This window comes from Hyla sarda, chromosome 1 (assembly GCF_029499605.1).
Source record: "Hyla sarda isolate aHylSar1 chromosome 1, aHylSar1.hap1, whole genome shotgun sequence".
In the NCBI taxonomy this organism is placed as follows: Eukaryota; Metazoa; Chordata; class Amphibia; order Anura; family Hylidae; genus Hyla; species Hyla sarda.
This window is the reverse complement of record NC_079189.1, coordinates 224,484,752-224,509,719: the sequence shown is the minus strand read 5'-3', so window position 1 is coordinate 224,509,719 and position 24,968 is coordinate 224,484,752. Positions and strand designations below refer to the sequence as shown.

The 24,968-nt window shown below is 48.0% G+C and overlaps 1 protein-coding gene across 5 annotated transcripts in view; it reads left to right on the top strand.

Moving 5' to 3' along the window:
* The window catches only part of IDUA (alpha-L-iduronidase), a 145,126-nt gene that overhangs the window by 18,558 nt on the left and 101,600 nt on the right, over positions 1 to 24,968 (top strand). For all 5 annotated transcript variants that reach the window (XM_056568822.1, XM_056568820.1, XM_056568824.1 and 2 more), the window contains one exon: positions 22,321 to 22,461. In XM_056568822.1, the coding sequence (XP_056424797.1) occupies positions 22,321 to 22,461 (141 nt within the window). The remainder of the gene's footprint in view (positions 1 to 22,320; positions 22,462 to 24,968) is intronic.

Sequence of the window (24,968 nt, the reverse complement as noted above, 5' to 3'; positions counted from 1 at the left end):
CTTTCCACCCTCCTGTCACCCCTGTTCACACCCATGTTCACCCTCCTGTCATCCCTTTCACTCCCGTCACCCATGTTCACCCCCTCCTGTCACCCATGTTCACCCCCCTCCTGTCACCCATGCTTACCCCCTCCTGTCACCCATGCTTACCCCCTCCTGTCACCCATGCTTACCCCCTCCTGTCACCCATGCTTACCCCCTCCTGTCACCCATGCTTACCCCCTCCTGTCACCCATGCTTACCCCCTCCTGTCACCCATGCTTACCCCCTCCTGTCACCCATGCTTACCCCCTCCTGTCACCCATGCTTACCCCCTCCTGTCACCCATGTTCACCCCCTCCTGTCATCCCTTTCACTCCCGTCCACCCCCCGTCACCCATGTTCACCCCCTCTTGTCACCCATGTTCACCCCCTCCTGTCACCCATGTTCACCCCCTCCTGTCACCCATGTTCACCCCCTCCTGTCACCCATGTTCACCCCCTCCTGTCACCCATGTTCACCCCCTCCTGTCACCCATGTTCACCCCCTCCTGTCACCCATTTCACTCCCGTCCACCCCTCTGTCACCCCTGTCCACCCCTCCCTGTCCACCCTCCTGTCACCCATGTTCACCCTCATTCACCCTCCTGTCACCCATGTTCACCACCCTTGTCACCCCTGTCCACCTCGTCCACCCTCCTGTCATCCCTTTCACTCCCGTCCACCCTCCTGTCACCCATGTTCACCACCCCCATCATCCATATCCACCCCCCCTGTCCACCCTCCTGTCAACCCTGTCCACCCTCCTGTCACCCCTGTTCACACCCATGTTCACCATCCTGTCATCCCTTTCACTCCCGTTCACCCCCACTGTCACCCATGTTCACCCCCTCCTGTCACCCATGTTCACCCCCTCCTGTCACCCATGTTCACCCCCTCCTGTCACCCATGTTCACCCCCTCCTGTCACCCATGTTCACCCCCCCCGTCACCCCTGTCCACCCTCCTGTCACCCCTGTCCACCCTCCTGTCACCCCTGTCCACCCTCCTGTCACCCCTGTCCACCCTCCTGTCACCCCTTTCCACCCTCCTGTCACCCCTTTCCACCCTCCTGTCACCCCTGTTCACACCCATGTTCACCCTCCTGTCATCCCTTTCACTCCCGTCACCCATGTTCACCCCCTCCTGTCACCCATGTTCACCCCCCTCCTGTCACCCATGCTTACCCCCTCCTGTCACCCATGCTTACCCCCTCCTGTCACCCATGCTTACCCCCTCCTGTCACCCATGCTTACCCCCTCCTGTCACCCATGCTTACCCCCTCCTGTCACCCATGCTTACCCCCTCCTGTCACCCATGCTTACCCCCTCCTGTCACCCATGCTTACCCCCTCCTGTCACCCATGCTTACCCCCTCCTGTCACCCATGCTTACCCCCTCCTGTCACCCATGCTCACCCCCTCCTGTCACCCATGTTCACCCCCTCCTGTCACCCATGTTCACCCCCTACTGTCATCCCTTTCACTCCCGTCCACCCCCCGTCACCCATGTTCACCCGCTCCTGTCACCCATGTTCACCCGCTCCTGTCACCCATGTTCACCCGCTCCTGTCACCCATGTTCACCCGCTCCTGTCACCCATGTTCACCCGCTCCTGTCACCCATGTTCACCCGCTCCTGTCACCCATGTTCACCCGCTCCTGTCACCCATGTTCACCCGCTCCTGTCACCCATGTTCACCCGCTCCTGTCACCCATGTTCACCCCCTCCTGTCACCCATGTTCACCCCCTCCTGTCACCCATGTTCACCCCCTCCTGTCACCCATGTTCACCCCCTCCTGTCACCCATGTTCACCCCCTCCTGTCACCCATGTTCACCCCCTCCTGTCATCCCTTTCACTCCCGTCCACCCCCCGTCACCCATGTTCACCCGCTCCTGTCACCCATGTTCACCCGCTCCTGTCACCCATGTTCACCCGCTCCTGTCACCCATGTTCACCCGCTCCTGTCACCCATGTTCACCCGCTCCTGTCACCCATGTTCACCCGCTCCTGTCACCCATGTTCACCCGCTCCTGTCACCCATGTTCACCCCCTCCTGTCACCCATGTTCACCCCCTCCTGTCACCCATGTTCACCCCCTCCTGTCACCCATGTTCACCCCCTCCTGTCACCCATGTTCACCCCCTCCTGTCACCCATGTTCACCCCCTCCTGTCACCCATGTTCACCCCCTCCTGTCACCCATGTTCACCCCCTCCTGTCACCCATGTTCACCCCCTCCTGTCACCCATGTTCACCCCCTCCTGTCACCCATGTTCACCCCCTCCTGTCACCCATGTTCACCCCCTCCTGTCACCCATGTTCACCCCCTCCTGTCACCCATGTTCACCCCCTCCTGTCACCCATGTTCACCCCCTCCTGTCACCCATGTTCACCCCCTCCTGTCACCCATGTTTACCCCCTCCTGTCACCCATGTTTACCCCCTCCTGTCACCCATGTTCACCACCCTCCTGTTACCCCTGTTAACCCTCCTGTCATCCCTTTCACTCCCGTCCACCCCCCCTGTCACTCCTGTCCACCCTCCTGTCACCCATGTTCACCACCCCCGTCATCCATGTCCACCCCTCCTGTCACCCCTGTCCACCCTCCTGTCACCCCTGTTCACACCCATGTTCACCCTCCTGTCATCCCTTTGCCTCCCGTTCACCCCCTCCTGTCACCCATGTTCACCCCCTCCTGTCATCCCTTTCACTCCCTTCCACCCCTCTGTCACCCCTGTCCACCCCTCTGTCACCCCTGTCCACCCTCCTGTCACCCATGTTCACCCTCATCCACCCTCCTGTCACCCATGTTCACCCCCTCCTGTCATCCCTTTCACTCCCTTCCACCCTCCTGTCACCCATGTTCACCCTCATCCACCCTCCTGTCACCCATGTTCACCCTCCTGTCATCCCTTTCACTCCCGTCCACCCCTCCTGTCACCCATGTTCAGCCTCCTGTCGACCCATGTACACTCCTCTACACCCCTCTGTACACTTCTCTACACCCCTCTGTCACCCATGTCCACTCCTCTACACCCCTCTGTCCACTCTTCTACACCCCTGTCGCCCATGTACACTCCTCTACACCCCTCTGTCCACTCCTCTACACCCCTCTGTCCACTCCTCTACACCCCTCTGTACACTCCTCTACACCCCTGTCACCCATGTACGCTCCTCTACACCCCTCTGTCCACTCCTCTACACCCCTGTCACCCATGTATGCTCCTCTACACCCCTCTGTCCACTCCTCTACACCCCTCTGTCCACTCCTCTACACCCCTCTGTCCACTCCTCTACACCCCTCTGTCCACTCCTCTACACCCCTGTCACCCATGTACGCTCCTCTACACCCCTCTGTACACTCCTCTACACCCCTCTGTCCACTCCTCTACACCCCTGTCACCCATGTACACTCCTCTACACCCCTCTGTCCACTCCTCTACACCCCTGTCACCCATGTCCGCTCCTCTACACCCCTCTGTCCACCCTTTTACACCCCTCTGTCCACTCCTCTACACCCCTGTCACCCATGTCCGCTTCTCTACACCCCTGTCACCCATGTCCGCTCCTCTACACCCCTCTGTACACTCCTCTACACCCCTCTGTCCACTCCTACACCTCTGTCACCCATGTACGCTCCTCTACACCCCTCTGTCCACTCCTCTACACCCCTCTGTCCACTCCTCTACACCCCTGTCACCCATGTACACTCCTCTACACCCCTCTGTACACTCCTTACACCCCTGTCACCCATGTACGCTCCTCTACACCCCTCTGACCGCTCCTCTACACCCCTCTGACCGCTCCTCTACACCCCTGTCACCCATGTACGCTCTTCTTCACCCTTCTGTCCGCTCCTCTACACCCCTCTGTCCACTCCTACACCCCTGTCACCTCTGTCCACTCTTCTACACCCCTGTCACCCATGTACGCTCCTCTACACCCCTCTGTCCGCTCCTCTACAGTTGCTAAGAAGAATCGTTCCCTCTTGATTTCTCCATCCAATAACTAAATACAATCACGTGGCCCAGATTTTCAAAGTCAACCGGTCATTGCGCTTACTTATTCACCTCAATTCACGCAGGTCAAAAGCATTATCAACAGACATCTTCATTTTCTTAGACAGGACGAGATTGTAGCTAAAATTCTGTCCAAAGGATGCCACATAGTCCCCAAAAAAGCCAAAAGTTTGGGAGATATGTTATCTCCTAGTTTAGTGCTGTCAAATAGTAGACACAGCACAAACTGGTTGAGTAATAAGGGATTTTATAAGTGTGGTGGCAGGATTTGTAGAACATGTAATTATGCCAAGTTATGTACACATTTTTCAGATGCAGAGCAAATTAAAAACTATGGCATAAAAGATTACATTAATTGTAATCATCACAATGTAATTTATGTCATTGAATGCTCACAGTGCCAGCTGAAATATGTAGGGTCAACTACTAGAAAGTTAAAAGTAAGGGCACTTGAGCATCTCAATGATATATCTAGTAATGCTATTAGAAATCGCTCAGCAGCGTCTTTGCATTTTAAAACCATTCATGGTGGAAGCACCAACGGTTTTCAAATATGTGCAATAGAGCGTGTTCACACAGGACCTCGTGTTGGTTGCATGCGGCGAAAATTACTTGAACGTGAAGCATACTGGCAATTCACCTTGGGTACTAGTGCCCCCAAAGGGTTAAATCTAAAAAAGGGAATTGCTATTCCACTATTAATACCGCATTGCAACCTGCACGTTTGAAAATGCAGTTTTGTCATACATATATTATTTATATGTTTAAAGCATATTTTTATGACATTGTTTTATGCCACTGCTTTTCTAAATGTGTCCTAACCATCTATGTCCACATCGCCCATTAGTGTACTGTTTTAGCAATTTTTGTACTTTTACTTGCATTTTATATTTTATATTTTGTATTGTATTAGCATCCTCCCCTCTGCACCGGTGTCAGCTGACTTAAAGGGATTTTGATTGGTAGTAAGAGATCCGCCCATCACCTGTCCGGTACTTAACTGACACCTGTGCAGAGGGCTGACATCACTGACGAAGGGCTCATGCGCCTGAAACGCGTCTGATCTGCTGGTTGCTTGTACCATTTTTACCGTGAGCTAATAAAGTCTGGATTTTCTACTTACCCACGCTGGATTGCCGTTCTTGCGTTTGGATACGCTCCTCTACACCCCTGTCACCCATGTACGCTCCTCTACACCCCTCTGTCCTCTACACCCCTGTCACTCATGTACGCTCCTCTACACCCCTCTGTCCACTCCTCTACACCCCTCTGTCCACTCCTCTACACCCCTCTGTACTCTCCTCTACACCCCTGTCACCCATGTACGCTCCTCTGCACCCCTCTGTCCGCTCCTCTACACCCGTCACCCATGTACACTCCTCTACACCCCTCTGTCCACTCCTCTACACCCGTCACCCATGTCCGCTCCTCTACACCCCTGTCACCCATGTCCGCTTCTCTACACTCCTGTCACCCATGTCCGCTTCTCTACACTCCTGTCACCCATGTACGCTCCTCTACACCCCTCTGTACACTCCTCTACACCCCTGTCACCCATGTACGCTCCTCTACACCCCTCTGTCCACTCCTACACCCCTGTCACTCATGTACGCTCCTCTACACCCCTCTGTCCACTCCTCTACACCCCTCTGTCCACTCCTCTACACCCCTGTCAACCATGTCCGCTTCTCTACACCCCTGTCACCCATGTACGCTCCTCTACACCCCTCTGTCCACTCCTCTACACCCCTGTCAACCATGTCCGCTTCTCTACACCACTGTCACCCATGTACCCTCCTCTACACCCCTCTGTCCACTCCTCTACACCCCTGTCACCCATGTCCGCTTCTCTACACCCCTGTCACCCATGTCCGCTTCTCTACACCCTTGTCACCCATATACGCTCCTCTACACCCCTTTGTACACTCCTACACCCCTGTCACCCATGTACGCTCCTCTATACCCCTCTGTACACTCCTTTACACCCCTGTGTCCACTCCTTACACCCCTGTCACCCATGTACGTTCCTCTACACCCCTCTGTCCACTCCTACACCCCTGTCACCCATGTACGCTCCTCTACACCCCTCTGTCCACTCCTCTACACCCCTGTCACCCATGTCCGCTTCTCTACACCCCTGTCACCCATGTCCGCTTCTCTACACCCCTGTCACCCATGTCCGCTTCTCTACACCTCTGTCACCCATGTCCGCTTCTCTACACCCCTGTCGCCCATATACGCTCCTCTACACCCCTTTGTACACTCCTACACCCCTGTCACCCATGTACGCTCCTCTATACCCCTCTGTACACTCCTTTACACCCCTGTGTCCACTCCTTACACCCGTCACCCATGTACGTTCCTCTACACCCCTCTGTCCACTCCTACACCCCTGTCACCCATGTACGCTCCTCTACACCCCTCTGTCCACTCCTCTACACCCCTGTCACCCATGTTCGCTTCTCTACACCCCTGTCACCCATGTCCGCTTCTCTACACCCCTGTCACCCATATACGCTCCTCTACACCCCTCTGTCCACTCCTCTACACCCCTCTGTCCACTCCTCTACACCCCTTTATCACCCATGTACACTCCTCTGCACCCCTCTGTCCACTCCTCTACACCCCTGTCACCCATGTCCGCTTCTCTACACCCCTGTCACCCATGTCCGCTTCTCTACACCCCTGTCACCCATATACGCTCCTCTACACCCCTCCTGTACACTCCTACACCCCTGTCACCCATGTACGCTCCTCTATACCCCTCTGTACACTCCTCTACACCCCTGTGTCCACTCCTCTACACCCCTGTCACCCATGTACGCTCCTCTGCACCCCTCTGTCCGCTCCTCTGCACCCCTCTGTCTGCTCCTCTGCACCCCTCTGTCCGCTCCTCTACACCTCTCTGTCCACTCCTCTACTCCCCTGTCACCCATGTACACTCCTCTACACCCCTGTCACCCATGTCCGCTTCTCTACACCCTTGTCACCCATGTACCCTCCTCTACACCCCTCTGTACACTCCTCTACACCCATGTATGCTCCTCTACACCCCTCTGTCCACTCCTACACCCCTGTCACCCATGTACGCTCCTCTACACCCCTCTGTCCACTGCTCGATTGTGTACAAGTAATATGCCATATAAAAATGAATAATGGCGATCAAAAAGTCCTATCAAAACAAAAATGGTACCGATAAAAACTGCAGACCATGGCACAAAAAATTAGCCCTCATATTGTCCAGTATGCGGAAAAATGTAAAAACTATGGAGGTCAGAAGATGCCAATTTTAAACCCTTAAGGACCCAGCCAATTTTCAGTGTAGGACCCGGCCATTTTTTGCACATCTGACCACTGTCACTTTAAGCATTAATAACTCTGGGATGCATTTACTTTTCATTCTGATTCCGAGATTGTTTTTTTGTGACATATTCTACTTCATGTTAGTGGTAAAATTTTCGTTGATACTTTCATCATTTCTTCAATTTCAAAATTTGATGAAAAAATTTAAAATGTAGCATTTTTCTAACTTTGAAGCTCTCTGCTTGTAAGGAAAATTGACATACCAAATAAATTATATATTGATTCACATATAAAATATGTCTACTTTATATTTTCATCATAAAGTTGACATGTTTTTACTTTTGGAAGACATCAGAGGGCTTCAAAGTTCAGCAGCAATTTTCCAACTTTTCACAAATCTTTCAAAATCAGAATTTTTCAGGGAACAGTTCAGTTTTGAAGTGGATTTTGTAACAAGACTATACTACATGCCTGGACTGTTAAAATAGCTGGAGTTATTCGCATGGATAATGTATGAGAAATACCATTACCAGAGAATGCAACCGGCCGTTCGGTAGTTATACTTGTGACAGATCCTAGAGTCACCCTACCTACTTGGATGGACTTAAGGACATCACTATTTGTACCCCTTAGTTGATGTGTCCAGTGACATAAAGCTCAGAGTTAAAATACTTTTATTTACTGTTTTCATACACTTTCTGTGCACAATACACCTTTTGCTCTCAAGGCACTGTATAGGGAGAGCTAATTACCTTTGTTGGATTATCTCCCAGACTATCTGTCAACTGTATTGCCTTTATTGGATTATCTCACAGACTACCTTCCACCTGTATTGTCTTTACTGACCCTTCCCCCTGTGATGTCCTTCCTATAAAAGAAGACACTTGTTCCACAATAAAGAGTTCTTCATGATCCTTCAAACGTAGCCTTGTCTCGTTCTTGAAAGGGGATTATTTGGGAATATTACTCTGCTCTTTTACAGCTAAACCTGACTCTCCCTCTGGATATTGTGAATAGGATTATACCAGCTTTTCTTTGACACAGCAGCTTGCAGGGAAGAGGACGTCATCAACGGCTGATACCCTCTCTCTACCTGGGTAGCCGTTACATTGGTGGCAACGGTGGGATCGTCCTTTTATCCAAAGAGCAAGTGCTGAATGGAGTCTCGGTATGCCAGGCTGAAAAGACCCACACTAAAAGATTTATTGGAGAGTCGTGGTAGGAGTGCCAGTAACAGACCACGGAGAGAGCTGATAGCTGACCTGCTGGAGCTGGACGAAAGGGATAGGTCCATGGAGGTAACTGAACCTATTGCACCTATCAGTGAGGACGATGTACTTACTGCTATTGTACAGCGGAGATTAGCCTTGTCACGGAACTAATAAACCAGCTGTTCTGGGACGCAAAGGAGGAGATCGAAACTAAGAGGAGACAAGAAGTGGAACTGGTAAGAGCTAGACAGCCCATTACACATGCAGTTCCTGCCCCTCTACCCACTGCTGCGGTAAAGAAAATTCCATTTACTGCTTTTAAAACCTTTGTGAAAAATGAAGAAGAAATTGATGGGTATTTGGCTGACTTTGAGAGGCAGTGCTCACTACACCAAGTACCATCAGAGCAATGGGTCACTATCCTGGCTGGGAAACTATCAGGGAAAGCAAATGAGGCTTTCTGAGCACTTACTGCAGAAGAGATATCGCAGTATCAAAGGGTGAAAGAGGCAGGTATGCTGTAACCCCTAAAAGTATTCAAAATGGCATTCAGTAAGTGTGTTAACCCTTTAGGTGTTTCACAGGAATAGCATAGTGAAGGAGAAAATTCAAAATCTTCATTTTTTATACTCGCATGTTCTTGTAGACCCAGTTTTAGAATTTTTGCAAGGGGTAATAGGAGAAAAAGTCCCCAAAATTTGTAACCCAATTTCTCTCGAGTAAGGAAATGCCTTATATTTGTATGTCAAGTGTTTGGCGGGCGCAGTAGAGGGCTCAGAAGAGAAGGAGCAACAATGGGATTTTGGAGAGTGAATTTTGCTGAAATGGTTTTTGGGGGGCATGTCGCATTTAGGAAGCTCCTATGGTGCCAGAACAGCAGTAACCCCCCCACATGGCATACCATTTTGGAAACTACACCCCTCAAGGCACATAACAAGGGGTACAGTGAGCCTTAACACCCCACAGGTGTTTGACAACTTTTCGTTAGTCGGATGTGTAAATGAAAAAAAAAATGTTTTCACTAAAGTGCAGTTTTTTCCCCAAGTTTACCATTTTACAAAAGGTAATGGGAGAAAATGCCACCCAAAATTTGTAACCCCCATCTCTTCTGAGTATGGAAATACCCCATGTTGAGATGTAAAATGCTCTGCGGGCAAACTACAGTGCTCAGAAGAGAAGGAGTCACATTTGGCTTTTGGAAAGCAAATTTGACTGAAATGGTTTTTGATGGGCATGTCACATTTAGGAAGCCCCTATGGTGTCTGAACAGCAGCAAAAAAAAACACACATGGCATACTATTTTGGAAACTACACCCCTCAAGGAACGTAACAAGGGGTACAGTGAGCCTTAACACCTCACATGTGTTTCACGACTTTTTGTTCAAGTTGGATGTGTAAATGAAAAAAAAAAATGTTTTCACTAAAATGCTGGTTTTTCCTCAAATTTTACATTTTTACAAGAGGTAATAGGAGAAAATGACCGCCAAAATGTGTAACCCCCATTTCTTCTGTAGTGTGGAAGTATGCCATGTGTGGACGTCAAGTGTTCTGCTGGCGCACTACAATGCTCAGAAGAGAAGGGAGTGCCATTGAGCATTTGGAGAGTGAATTTGTTTTGAATGGAAGTCAGGGGCCATGTGCGTTTACAAAGCCCCCCCCCCCGTGGTGCCAGAACAGCGGACCCCCCACATGTGACCCTCACAGAATTTAATAAGGAGTGCAGTGAGTATTTATACCCCACTAGCATTTGACAAATCTTTGGAACAGTGGGCTGTGCAAATGAAAAATTACATTTTTCATTTTCATGGATCACTATTCCAAAAATCTGTCAGACACCTGTGGGGCATAAATGCTCACTGCACCCCTTGTTACATTACGTGAGGGGTGTAGTTTCCAAAATGGGGTCACATGTGGGTATTTATTTTTTTGTATTTATGTCAGAACCGCTGTAAAATCAGCTACCCCTGTTCAAATCACCAATTTAGGCCTCAAATGTACATAGTGCGCTCTCACTCCTGAGCCTTGTTGTGCGTCCGCAGAACATTTTACATCCACATATGGGGTATTTCCGTACTCAGGAGAAATTTATTTTTTTCCTTTTACCGCTTGTGAAAATAAAAAGTAGGGGCAACACCAGCATGTTAGTGTAAATGTGTTTTATTTTTTTTTTTTTTTTTTTTTTTTACACTAACACATGGGTGTAGCCCCCATCTTTTCCTTTTCATAAGGGGTAAAGGGAGAAAAAGACCCCTAAAATTTGTAGTGCAATTTCTCCTGAGTATGGAAATACCCCATATGTGGCCCTAAACTGTTTCCTTGAAATACGACAGGGCTCCGAAGTTTGAGAGCGCCATGCACATTTGAAGACTAAATTAGGGATTGCATAGGGGTGGACATAGGGGTATTCTATGCCAGTGATTCCCAAACATGGTGCCTCCATCTTTTGCTAACCTCCCAGCATGCCTGGAAACCCTGCTACGTTTTTCATTTTTATTGGGAGGCGCAGTATAATGGGTGTACATGTAGTGTTTTACCCTTTATTATGTGGTAGTGTAGTGTTTTTAGGGTACATTCGCACTGGCGGGTTACGGTGAGTTTTCTGCTAGGAAAAATTTACAGGAAACTCACTGTAAACTCGCCCGTGTGAATGTACCCTGTACTTTCACATGGGGGGGGGGGGGGGGGCAAACCTCACGCTGTTTCAACACTACAACTCCCAGCATGTACTGACAGACCGTGCATGCTGGGAGTTGTTCTTTTGCAACAGCTGGAGGCCCACTGGTTGGAAATCCTTCAGTTAGGTTCTGTTACCTAACTCAGTATTTTCCAACCCGTGTGCCTCCAGCTGTTGCAAAACTACAACTCCCAGCATGTACTGATCGTCAAAGGGCATGCTGGGAGATGTAGTTATGCAACAGCTGGAGGTGCGCAACTATAACTCCCAGCATGCCGTGAAAGCTTTTTGCTGTTTGGGCATGCTGGGATTTGTAGTTTTGCAACAGCTGGAGGGCTACAGTTTGGAGATCACTGTGCAGTGGCCTCTAAACTGTAGCTCTCCAGAGTGGTCTCAAACTGTAGCCCTCCAGATGTTGCTAGGCAACTCACCGGCTTCCGTAGGATCCAGGGAGCCAGCCGCACGTCATCACCGCCCGCCGTTTGCCGCCTGCCGCCGATGGGTAGGTGGACTTCGGCGCTGGTCCTCCTCGGTTTCCCCGTTTTGCCCAGCTTACAGTGGGTGGGCAGAACGGGGAAACCGAAAGTTAACCTCCCCGCCCCTGATCTGCTATCGCTTCTAGATGACCAATAGCAGGGATAGGAGGGGTGGCACCCCTGCCACCTCACTCCTATCCCTTCAGGGGGATCCAGGGTGTCTTGGACAACCCCGATCCCCCTTATTTTCCGGGTCACCATAGACCCATATGACCCGGAATTTTGGAAATCGCCGGTGTGAATTCATGGGGACATGGAGGGGGGGAGGGGGGGGGTCTGATGACCCTTCCTGGGCATTTGCACGGGGTGTCTGTTGATTGATATCAGCAGTCACCCCCCGGTCCCCGCCCGGCGTGCGGCGGGGACCGAAATTCTCACGGACGTACATGTACATCATGGGTCCTTAAAGCGCAACTGTCATGAAATGTTAGTGTAATAACTTGCACACAGCCTTTGTACTGTGTGCAGGTGTTGTGTACAGCAATTATTTTACCCCATATTTGCAGGCTTTCGTGATGCTAAAAAGTGCTTTTAATCAAAGCCACTGACCGTCGGATAGGCGTGGTGCGAGGTATGTAATGCCCACACGCCCACTTTGTATCTCACTGCTGGGACCGCTGTGTGATTGACACACAGGTCCCAGCGCATGCGCCCTTCAACTAATGTAAAGTGCGCGCTGCTGCGTGTCATCCAGCAAGCGCTCGCTCCCGCCGCCGGCGTCCTCAGTGCGCCTGCGCAGGGCTAGGTGCAGAGAGCGGGGGAGCACGTGCTCGCTGGAGGAGCGAGTGCGTGCTGGATGACACGCAGCAGCGCGCATGTTACATAAGTTGAAGGGCGCATGCGCTGAGACCTGTGTGTCAATCATAGGTACGCCCTGACTCCCTGGTACTTAAAGGGGTATTCCAGGCCAAAACTTTTTTTATATATCAAGTGGCTCCGTAAAGTTAAACAGATTTGTAAATTACTGCGATTAAAAAATCTTAATCCTTCCAATAGTTATTAGCTTCTGAAGTTGAGTTGTTGTTTTCTGTCTAACTGCTCTCTGATGACTCACGTCCCGGGAGCTGTGCAGTTCCTATGGGGATATTTTCCCATCATGCACAGCTCCCGGGACGTGACATCATCAATGAGCAGTTAGACAGAAAACTTCAGAAGCTAATAACTATTGGAAGGATTAAGATTTTTTAATCAAAGTAATTTACAAATCTGTTTAACTTTACGGAGCCAGTTGATATATAAAAAAAGTTTTTGCCTGGAATACCCCTTCAAGGACCCAGGGCGTACCTGTATGCCTGCAGGAATACGCCTGGGGGGGGGGGTATGAGACCCCCCCCCCCCCCTCCCATGTCAGATAGGTCAGAAACGACTGACTAATAGTAGATCGTGGCGGGGGTTAAAGTTCGGTTCCCCCGTTCGGCCCACCCACGGTAGTCCGGGCAGAACGGGGGAACTGTGATTTGACCGGTGGTCACTTACTGACGGCGGGCAGCGAGTGAGGTGTGTCTCCCTGGTGTTGCTCTCCTTGGTGCAGACTATGGAAGCTGGTGAGTTGTTGCACTATACAGTGGTCTCTAAACTGTAGCCCTCCAGATGTTGCAAAACTTCAACTCCCAGCATGCCCAGACAGCTGTTTGGACATGCTGGGATTTGTAGTTTTGCAAGATTTAGAGGGGTAAACTTTGGAGATCACTGTGCAGTGGTCTCTAAACTGTGGTTCTCTAGATCTTGCAAAACTACGACTCCCAGCATGCTCACACAGCAGTTTGCTGTTTGGGCATGCTGGGATTTGTAGTTTTGCAAAATCTGGAAAGCCACAGTTTGGAGATCACTGTGAGGTGGTTTCTAAACCGTGGCCCTCTAAATCTTGCAAAACTACAACTCCCAGCATGCACGAACAGCAAAAGGTTGTCTCGCCATGCTGGGAGTTGTAGTTGCATACCTCCAGCTGTTGCATAACTACATCTCCCAGCATGCCCTTTGGTGATCAGTACATGCTGGGAGTTGTAGTTTTGCAACAGCTGGCACACTGGTTGGAAAATACTGAGTTAGGTAACAGAACAGAAGGGCGGGTTTACAGTGAGTTTCCTGCCTCAAGTTTGAGCCACGGCAAATTTTCTGCAGCATCGCAAACTCCTAGCGGGAAACTCCCCGTAAACCCCCGCCAGTGTGAATGTACCCTTAAAACACTACACTACACTAACACATAATAAAGGGTAAAACACTACATATACACCCCCCTTACACTGTCCCCCCCCCCCCCCCCCCCAATAAAAATGAAAAATGTATTGTATGGTTTCCAAAACAGAGCCTCCAGCTGTTGCAAAACAACAACTTCCAGCATTTCCGGACAGCCACTGACCGTCAAGGCATGCTGGGAGTTTAGCTGGAGGCACCCTGTTTGGGAATCACTGGCATAGAATTCCCCTAGGTCCACCCCCTATGCAATCCCCAATCTAGTCCTCAAATGCGCATGGCGCTCTCTCACTTCGGAGCCCTGTCGTATTTCAAGGAAACAGTTTAGGGCCACATATGGGGTATTTCTATACTCAGGAGCAATTGCGTTACAAATTTTGGGGGGCTTTTTCTCCTTTTACCCTTTATGAAAAGGAAAAGTTGGGGTCTACACCAGCCTGTTAGTGTAAAAAAAAACTAAAAAAAAAAAACTTTTACACTAACATGCTGGTGTTGCCCTATACTTTTTATTTTCACAAGAGGTACAAGGGAAAAAAAGACCCCCAAAATTTGTAACGCTATTTCTCCTGAGTACGGAAATACCCCATATGTTGGCGCAAAATGCCCAGCGGACGCACAACAAGGCTCAGGAGTGAAAGTGCACTATGTACATTTGAGGCCTAAATTGGTGATTTGCACAGGGGTGGCTGATTTTACAGTGGTTCTGACATAAACGCAAAAAAATAAATATCGACGTGTGACCCCATTTTGGAAACTACACCCCTCACGGAACGTAACAATGGGTATAGTGAGCCTTAATACCCCACAGGTGTTTGATGAATTTTCGTAAAATTTGGATGGGAAAATGAAGAAAAAAAGATTTTTTTTTAACTAAAATGCTGGTGTTACCCTAAATTTTTCACGTTCACACAGGAAAAGAGGAAAAAAGTCCCTCAAAATTTGTAACATCACATCTTCTGAGTAAGAACATACCCCATATGTGGATGTAAAGTGCTCTGCGAGCGAACTACGATGCTCAGAAGAGAAGGAGCGCCATTGGGATTTTGGAGACAAAATTTGTCCGGAACTGAAGACCATCTGTGTTTACAAAGCCCCCATTGCACCAGAACAATGGACCCCCCCCCCCCCACATGTGACCCCATTTTGGAAACTAAACCCTTCATGTAATGTAATAAGGGGTACAGTGAGCATTTACACCCCACAGGTGTCTGACAGATTTTTGGAACAGTGGCCGTGAAAATGAAAAATGTAATTTTTCATTTGCACAGCCCACTGTTCCAAAGATCTGTCAAACGCCAGTGGGGTCTAAATGTTCACTGCACCCCTTATTAAATTCTGTGAGGGGTGTCATTTCCAAAATGGGGTCACATGTTTGGGGTCCACTGTTCTGGCACCACGGGGGGCTTTGTAAACGCACATGGCCCCCGACTTCTATTCCAAACAAATTCACTCTCCAAAAGCTCAATGGTGCTCCTTCTCTTCTGAGCATTGTAGTGTGCCGCAGTGCACCTGATGTCCACATATGGGGTATTTTTGGGGGCATATTCTCCTATTACCCCATGTAAAAAATGTAAAATTTGGGGAAAACCTGCATTTTAAGGAATTTTTTAAAATAAAAATCTCATTTACACATCCAACTTTAACGAAAAGTCGTCAAACACCTGTGGGGTGTTAAGGTTCTCTGTACCCCTTATTACATTCCTTGAGGGGTGTAGTTTCCAAAATAGTATGCCATGTGGGTTTTTGATTTATTTTTTTGCTGTTCTGGCACCATAGGGGCTTCCTACATGCTACATGCCCCCCAAAAACCATTTCAGTAAAATTTGCTTTCCAAAAGCATTGTAGTTCACCCGCAGATCATTTCACATCCTAACATGGGGTATTTTCATACTCCGAAGAAATTGGGTTACAAATTTTGGAGGGCATTTTCTCCCATTACCCTTCGTAAAAATGGTAAATTTGGGGAAAAAACTGCACTATAGTGGAAAAAAAAATTCTGAATAGGGCAATCTTAAACAATTATTTTGTTAATTTTTTTTTTTTTAAAGTAGTACAGTAATAGAAAAGTATATAAACATGGGTATAATTTTAATTAACCCACAGAATAAAGAAAACATGTCAGTTTTACCCTAAAGTGCATGGTAAAGAGAAAAAATTACACCCCATAAAAGTCTTTTTAATTTACTCACTCAAATAATATTTTTTTGGTTGCTCCATGAATTTGGTGGTAAAATGAAAGGAATCATTACAAAGTACAATTGTTCACACGAAAAACAAGCTCTCAAATGAGTCTGTATGCCTCTTAGAATGCAAAAATGAGTCTGTTATGCCTCTTAGAACGCAAGGAGAAAAAAAATGAAATTGTCTGTGTCCTCAAGACCAAAATTGGCTGTGTCCTTAAGGGGTTAAAATGACACTCCTATTTACATGCTTTTCTATTATTGTACTGATTTTAGAAAATCTCCAAATTCCTTACCAAAATAAGTATGTTTACAATTGCATATTGCTATCCATGTAGTTTTCATTGGTACCACTTTTGCATATATGTGGCTTTTTAATCGCTTTTTATAAATTTTTGGGGAATGTGATTTTACTAAAAAGCAGCAGTTTTGGATTTTTTCGGAAATTTTTTCGGACTTTCGGACATTTACGCATGTGCTGATACCAAATATATGTTTATTTTACATTTTTTTTTTACTTTGGGTAAAATGGAAAAAAGAGCGATTTCAATTTTCATTGGGGGTAGGGCTTATTCACATTTTCTTAAACTTTTTTTTTTTACCATTCATTTTACCATTTTTTATGTCCCCATAGGGCAGTGATGGCGAACCTATGGCATGCGTGCCACAGGTGGCACGCCGAGCCCCCTCTTTGGGCATGCGGCCATGGTTGCCATTTGATGCGCTCCGCCGCACTGGACTTCCCTGAACTTCCGCTATGCTCGGGGCGGCAGGAGCGGGGGAGCCAACGGGAGCCACTCGCACAATGTGCCCGGGGTCAGGTCTTGCCAGCAGCGGTGAGCAGATGCTCTATTCTTGCAGAGTGCGCCGCGGGGACTCCATCCACGGCAGGCCGGCGCGATGACGTCACATCATCGAGCCGGCGCCCGTAGATCTCGTCCCCGCGGCACACACTCTGCAAGAATAGAGCTGCCTGTGATAAAGGTAAAAACAGAGAGAGCTGCTCGGGCGGGAATGCACATAAAAGGGCAAATGACGAGGGGGATTTTAAGTTAGGAGCACATGACAGGGGGCACATGACAGGGGGCATTATATGTGAGGGGCACCTGACATTTGCCCCCTGTCATGTGCCCCCCACATATAATGCCCCCCTGACATAAGCTCCTAACGTATGATGCCCCCCTGTCATGTGCCCCCCACATATAATTCCCCCTGACATAGGCTCCTAACTTTTAATGCCCCCCTGTCATGTGCCCCCCACATATAATTCCCCCTGACATAGGCTCCTAACTTATAATGCCCCCCTGTCATGTGCTCCTGACTTATAATGCCCCCCATCATGTGCCACTCACATTTAATGCCCCCTGTTATGTGACCCCCAAATATAATGCCCCCCCCCCCATTCCCCCCGCCCCTCCGTGCGTGCGCCCAAAAGCAGAGCGGAGCATGGAGGAGAAGGAGGAGGACCGAGGATGAAGCGCGCATGGTAAGTGACCAGCGAGACATCATCTTCGGTTTTCCGACCACCGCTCCCTCGCTCTCGGGACCTACTGCTATGGCCAGACCGGAGGACCGTTGGTCGGGACACTGACGTGGGGCAGTACCCAGACATACAGCCTCCAGCCATACACTGTATATGGGTGGAGGCTGTATGTCTGTGGGGGAACTATACTGCACCTAATGTGGGGAGCTATACTGCACTTAATGTGGGGGAACAGTGCCAACCTAATGTGGGGGAACTGTGCCAACTGAATGTGTTGGAACTATACTGCACCTAATGTGGGGGACTATACTGCCTACCTAATGTGGGGGAACACTGCCAGCCTAATGTGGGGGAACAGTGTTAACCTAATGTGGGGGAACAGTGTTAACCTAATGTGGGGGAACACTGCCAATCTAATGTGGGGGAACACTGCCAACCGAATATGGGGGAACACTGCCAACCTAATGTGGGGGAACACTGCCAACCTAATGTTTGGGAACACTGCCAACCTAATGTTTGGGAACACTGCCAACCTAATGTGCGGGAATACTCCCAACCTAATTTAGGGGAACTATACTGCCAACCTAATATACTTATACTGCCAAACGTAGAACAGGATATCCGGCTCCCAAAGGAATAGGATAAAATCCGACTTTATTAGAATTCCATTAAAATTGTGCAGGTAGGTGAAAAAATATGAAAAAGAGGGGGAATAAAAACACAAACAAAACGCTGACGCGTTTCGACTTAACAGTAAGTCTTAGTCATATTTTTTTAACTACCTGCACAATGGAATTCAATGGAATTCTAATAAAGTCGGATTTTATCCTATTCCTTTGGGAGCAGGATATCCTGTTCTACGCTTGGAATTGCTTCACCTGGAGACCCAGCTCTAGTGCCTTTCCGAGCTTCCTAGTTGACCCTGTGTTGGTGCTGCTGTGTGTGCCGTCTATGCAGAGGGGGTGAGCTGGTCTATATCATTTTTTTTTTCTTTGCTCTGACTTATACTGCCAACCTAATGTGGGGGAACTATACTGCCAACCTAATGTGGAGGGAACTATACTGCCAACCTAATGTGGAGGGAACTATACTGCCAACCTAATGTAGGGGAACTATACTGCCAACCTAATGTGGGGGAACTATACTGCCAACCTTATGTGGGGGAACTGTACTGCAAACCTAATGTGGGGGAACTATACTGCCAACCTAATGTGGGGGAACTATACTGCCAACCTAATGTGGGGGGACTATACTGCCAACCTAATGTGGGGGGGACTATACTGCCAACCTAATGTGGGGGAACTATACTACCAACCCTAATGTGGGGGAACTATACTGCCAACCCTAATGTGTATTCTGATTTAATTGCTGTGCTGGCACTTTGAGGAAAAAAAAGTTGGCGTGCATTACGGTTTGGGCACTGTACTGCAAACCTAATGTGGGGGGGGACTATACTGCCAACCTAATGTGGGGGAACTATACTGCCAACCCTAATGTGGGGGAACTATACTACCAACCCTAATGTGGGGAAACTATACTGCCAACCCTATTGTGGGGGAACTATACTGCCAACCCTAATGTGTATTCTGATTTAATTGCTGTGCTGGCACTTTGAGGGAAAAAAAGTTGGCGTGCATTACGGTTTGGGCACTCGGGCTCAAAAAGGTTCGCCATCACTGTCATAGGGGATTATTTATAGCAATGTATTAATTGCTATTACTGAGCAGTTTTTAGGCATAGCACTGATCAGTAAAATCGTCGATCTTCTTCTCTGGACTGCCTTCTGCATGAAAAGAGTGCATGCACAAGACGTAAATGTAAGTCCTGGTGTGCGACATACCAGTGCATCAGGACGTACATTTACCAATGCCCTTAAGGGGTTAAGAACATATGTTGTAAATGTACAGCACTGCAGGCTGGTACATTTATGACATGGCTATGAAGCGAGCTTCATAGAAGACATCAGCAATCAAGCAGATGTCCACCCTTAACCCTTTAGATGCTATGATCAATGTCGATCATATCTTCTGTATGTAAAATGAAGGTGCTGGTGGTTTCTGGGGGCTTATGGGACCCACGATTGCACTGCAGCTGGGCAGCGTTTTTTTTACCTTTCTCCGTGATGCCCGATCGTTGCTCCTCTGATACAGCCATTCTACTTTACAGACTCTATCAGTAGATGTTTATGATCGTGTGCAGTGAATGGCATGAGCGTAAAAAAAATTACCAAACGCTAGAAAATGGCATCAAAGCAAAAATAAGGGCAAGAAAAAGTACAAATCATGGCTAATAAAATAAGCCCTCGTACAGCCCATTATACTGATAATTGAAAAAAGTTATAGTAGTCAGAATAGGGCATTTTCAAATTTTTTTTTCTTCCTTTTTTTAGGTAGTACAATAATAGAAAAACTAAGTAAATATGGGAACAGTTTTAAAAATATTAACCCACAGTATAAAGGGAACCTGTCAGTTTTACCATAAAGTGCCCTGTGTAAGAACAAAACCCTCCAAAATTAGCAAAAATATTTTTTTGTACATTGGAATGGACAAGAAAAAGATATTAGGGACACACACAACCACCACTCACAAGGAACACTTACAAGTGGGCTTTCATAAATCAGGAAGAGAAATGAGGGATTTAAAGTAAAAGCATAAACCCACCATTCTTAGCCTTAAAGGGGTACTTCATTGGCCAGCGTTTGGAAGTAAAAGTTCCGAACGCTGTTTTTGTGCTGCGGGAGTTGACCACACCTCCTTGTGACATACAACCACGCCCCCTCAATGCAAGTCTATGGGAGGGGGTGTGACGCTGGCCAGTGGAGTACCCATTTAAAGAGAAACTGACAGCCTGTTCACCCACATTAAACCCAATACATTGGTTATAGTTTATAAAAATAAAAATAAATTCCCCTCCCCCAAATAAAAATGCATAAAGTCCCCTTAAAGAAATGATGATTTTTTTTTTTTTTTGTATAAAACATAAAATAAAAAAATATCTATTTATCTATCTATATATTGTATTTCACATTTGGGACTATACCGCTCACATTTTTTTTACAGTGTACCTGTTAACAAAACTTTTGATGTAATGTAGATAATATTATTATATGTATATTTGTAATATACATTTATTAAACAATTTGTATATTTTTGGGTGAAAAAAATGCTGTCGCTGTGGCTATTGCCTGTGTATCTCTATGAGGAGTCCAAATACAGGAAGTCAGGGCAGGACAAGCAGGGCTCTGTGCAGCCTCCTAGTTTGTTAATCATCCTGATGTGTGAGCCGGGGACATTTCACAGAGCCTCAGTGCACAGAGCCCTGCTTGTCCTCAGTGCACAGAGCCCCGCTTGTCCTCAGTGCACAGAGCCCTGCTTGTCCTCAGTGTACAGAACCCTGCTTGTCCTCAGTGTACAGAGCCCTGCTTGTCCTCAGTGTACAGAGCCCTGCTTGTCCTCAGTGTACAGAGCCCTGCTTGTCCTCAGTGCACAGAGCCCTGCTTGTCCTCAGTGCACAGAGCCCTGCTTGTCCTCAGTGCACAGAGCCCTGCTTGTCCACAGTGCACAGAGCCCTGTTTGTCCTCAGTGTACAGAGCCCTGCTTGTCCTCATTTCATATAACACTAAAGAAATTACATTCTGCTACAATGTAAGTATTGTATACCTTAGAGAATTGAATGAAAAAAAAACACTAAACTGTTAATAAAATAACTTTATTAGATAATAATAAAAAAAAAAAAACAGGGGGTATCCAGACGGAATTAAAACGTCAGCATGTGACAAAAGCCTAGTTAATTAAGCACAATGGCGGTATACAATGATATGTGCAGTTCATTATTAAATAAACACAGCCATAAAATGTATCATATGCTATCCAGATCCAATCAAAGGGCATGGCGCTAGTTCATATATACTGTCCACCCAAATATAACAATATTGAATATGCACTTAAAGGAAAACGGTCACCCGCACTATAACACGATACATCGGGTTATAGTGCTGGTGGACAGGAGACAGATGCGGGGTCTCGGACTGCTATACCTACCTGCAGTCCGATGCCCAGATCCACCAAAGGTCCCCCTCGTCCAGCGCTGACCTGCGCTTTGAGGCGGCCCCAGATGGCTAGATTTAAATATTCATAAGTGCCAGTCATGTGAGCGCTCAGTAGGCACGAGCTCTCACATGACCAGCGCTTATGAATATTTAAATCCAGCCAGCGTGCCCGCCTCAAAGTGCAAGACAGGCAGGTATAGCAGTCCGTGCAACCCTGCATCGGTCTCCTGTTCACCCGCACTATAACCCGCTGTATTGTTATAGTGCGGGTGACCATTTTCCTTTTAAAGAGAGATTCTGCCCCTAGACATCCAAAGGATAGGGGATAAGATTTCTGATCACGGGGGGGGGGGTGGATGGGGAGGTTGCCAGGGGAGGAAAGGGATCCGGCCGCTGGAACCACCCGCGATCTCCTGCCCGGCTCTCCAATAATTTGTTGCACGGAGCAACGAAGGACTGCGGCCTAGAACTTTTTTACTCAAAGTAACCATTAATACTATATATGTAAAAAAAAAAAAAAAAATTTTCAGAAGTGTTTATAGCCTTGTACAAATTCTGTCGTACCCTTTTAAATAACAACCCCATCATAAAAATTTTTGTAATCAGTTATGTATTGCATTTTTTGTGACAAATTCATTCATTGTATTTTTCAGCCCTCCCTTACCACATGACAAGGCAGAGACATATTTTTTGGGTAAAGACCAAAATCTTAACCTGGCATACATATCTTCTGTTCCACATAGTGGCATTGTGCAAGTCCGAATTCACTGGTTGTTGGACCTCATTACAGCTTTGTAAGTATTTATGTGTGCGTTGTCACTATTAAGGCTGCTTTCACCCTACAGTGTATTCACCTGTTGTTGTACATTTATCTGTGTTAATAGATCATTAAAAATGGATGAAATAACAGGTGCTAACGGCTGAATAACGTCCGTCATCCATTAAGACCCGTTATTGTGTACCGTTATTTTATGGTCATTTTAAAACCTCTGCCTACAGACTCCCGCAGCTACTCCTATAATGGAACAGACTTGTTTCCATGATGGGAGTAGTAGTTCCCCGGCTGCGGGAGTCTGCCGGTGGCTGGGGAGGCTACATTAGTGTTTTTACTACTACCCTCATCATGGAACAGACTCAGTTCCATCATGGGGGTTGTAGTACAGGGGCTGAGGGATTGATCGCACCGGTCTCACTTTTGAGATCCAATGCGATCAGAAGTTATTAAACAGGGGAGAGGGCCGCATGCTCCGCTCCCCTGCGATGTATGGTGCATTTTTACTTTCACTTTTAAATTCCCTACCGGGAGCCCTGAATGTCCGGCACTGAGGAGCCATTCAGGGCTCCTGGCGGGGGTTTTAAACAACTAATTTCCCCCCAAATGTATGCCCCCATGCATATTTATAATAATTAATTGGCCCCAGTGTGTTCATAATTCATTGGCCCCATTGTTTTTATAATAATTAATTGGCCCTAGTGTGCTTATCCTTACCACCCCCCCCCCCCCAGTGTCCTTATTCCCCCTCCCGCTGCCTGCTCCTTATGTTGAGCAGGGCAGCAGCGGGACATGTTGGGAACGGACATGTCCCGCATGTAGGCTTCATTCATTCACCGCCGTCCGACATGTCCCGCTGCTGCCCAGCTCCTAGTGCAATCAGCGCACTGCCGAGACATGTCTATTCTCTGCTGCTCATCACATTCTGGTATGGAGATGAGCAGCAGAGAATAGACATGTCCTGGCGGTGCGCTAGGAGCAGGGCAGCAGCGGGCATGTCAGGCGGCGGTGAATGAATGAAGCCTACATGCGGGACATGTTGGCTTCATTCATTCATTCACCTCTGCCTGTTCCCGACATCTCCCGCTGCTGCCCTGCTCCAAGAAGATGAGCAGGCAGCGGGAGGGGAAATAAGGACCCTGGGGGGAATAAGGATAAGCAAACTGGGGCCAGTGAATTATTATAAACACACTGGGGCCAATGAATTATTATAAATATGCATGGGGGAGCCCTGAATAGCTCCTCGGTGCGGGGGAAATCAAAATGAAAGTTTACACAGTAGTATGTAGATTGCAGGGGAGCGCAGCATGCCGCCCGCTCCCCTGTTTTATAACTGCTGATCGCATCAGAAGTGAGACCCGGTGCAATCAATTCCTTATCCCCTGTACTACTACACCCAACATGGAACAGATACTGTTCCATGATGGGGGTAGTAGGACAAACATGAATGTACTCTCCCCAACCACCGGCAGACTCCTGCAGCTGGGGGAACTACTACTCCCATCATGGAAATCAGCCTGTTCCATAATGGGAGTAGTAGTAATCCCTCAGCATTATAAACCAGGTGCAAACAGATGACATTAAAGGACATCTGCAGCGCTCATACATTAAAAAAAAAGTTTACCTCATCTGATAGCTCTTTCAAAGACCTTTCCAATGATACCTCATTTGTCAAATTTGGCCCAGCCATTCTCTTGTAATTGCCACCTGTAGCAGTAAGCAGCCATGTCATAAAGACTACATTTCCCATGACTCCCTGCGCCAGCTTCCTGTTAGCTGCTGCTCTCTCCCCCTCATCCCCCCCCCCCCCCGAGGAAATTATAATAAATTATAATAAAGTGATGCCCACAGATCCTTCTCTTGTGGTTATCTCCTCCCATCCTCCCAGCTCATCAGCCCTCTCCACCCTCACCACATGTACTGATAGGCTGCGGCCCCTACTGTGCGCTCAGCTAATCAGGGCTGAGCGCAAAATAACATTATGAATATTTATAAGATGGGAGGAGAGGGGCCAGCACGACTAGCGGCAGGGGAAGTGAAGCAATCCCCCGGCGCATTATGGGCATTTGTGACGTAGCGTCGACCAACATGGCGGCTCTATAGAGAATAATAGGTCGACGCTACGCGCGTTAGGGGACCAGGAGATGACTTCCGGCATAGAGGAGAAACGGGACCAGCCAGGTAATGGATCCCATTTAGAAACTTATATAAAACTTGTGATATTATTACATTTGGGCCCTAATTTGCTAGCGCTGCAGTTGTCCTTTAAAGGGGTACTCCGCCCCTAGACATCTTATCCCCTATCAAAAGGATAGGGGATAAGATGTCATATGGCGAGGTCCCGCCGCTGGGGACCCCCGGGATCTCGGCTGCAGCAGCCGCTTTCATTACTGCACAGAGAAAACTCGCTCTGTGCATAATGACGGGCAATATAGGGGCCGGAGCATCGTTACGTCATGGCTCCGCCTCCTTGTGACATCACGGCCCACCGCCTCAATACAAGGCGGAGCCATGACCTAACGATGCTCC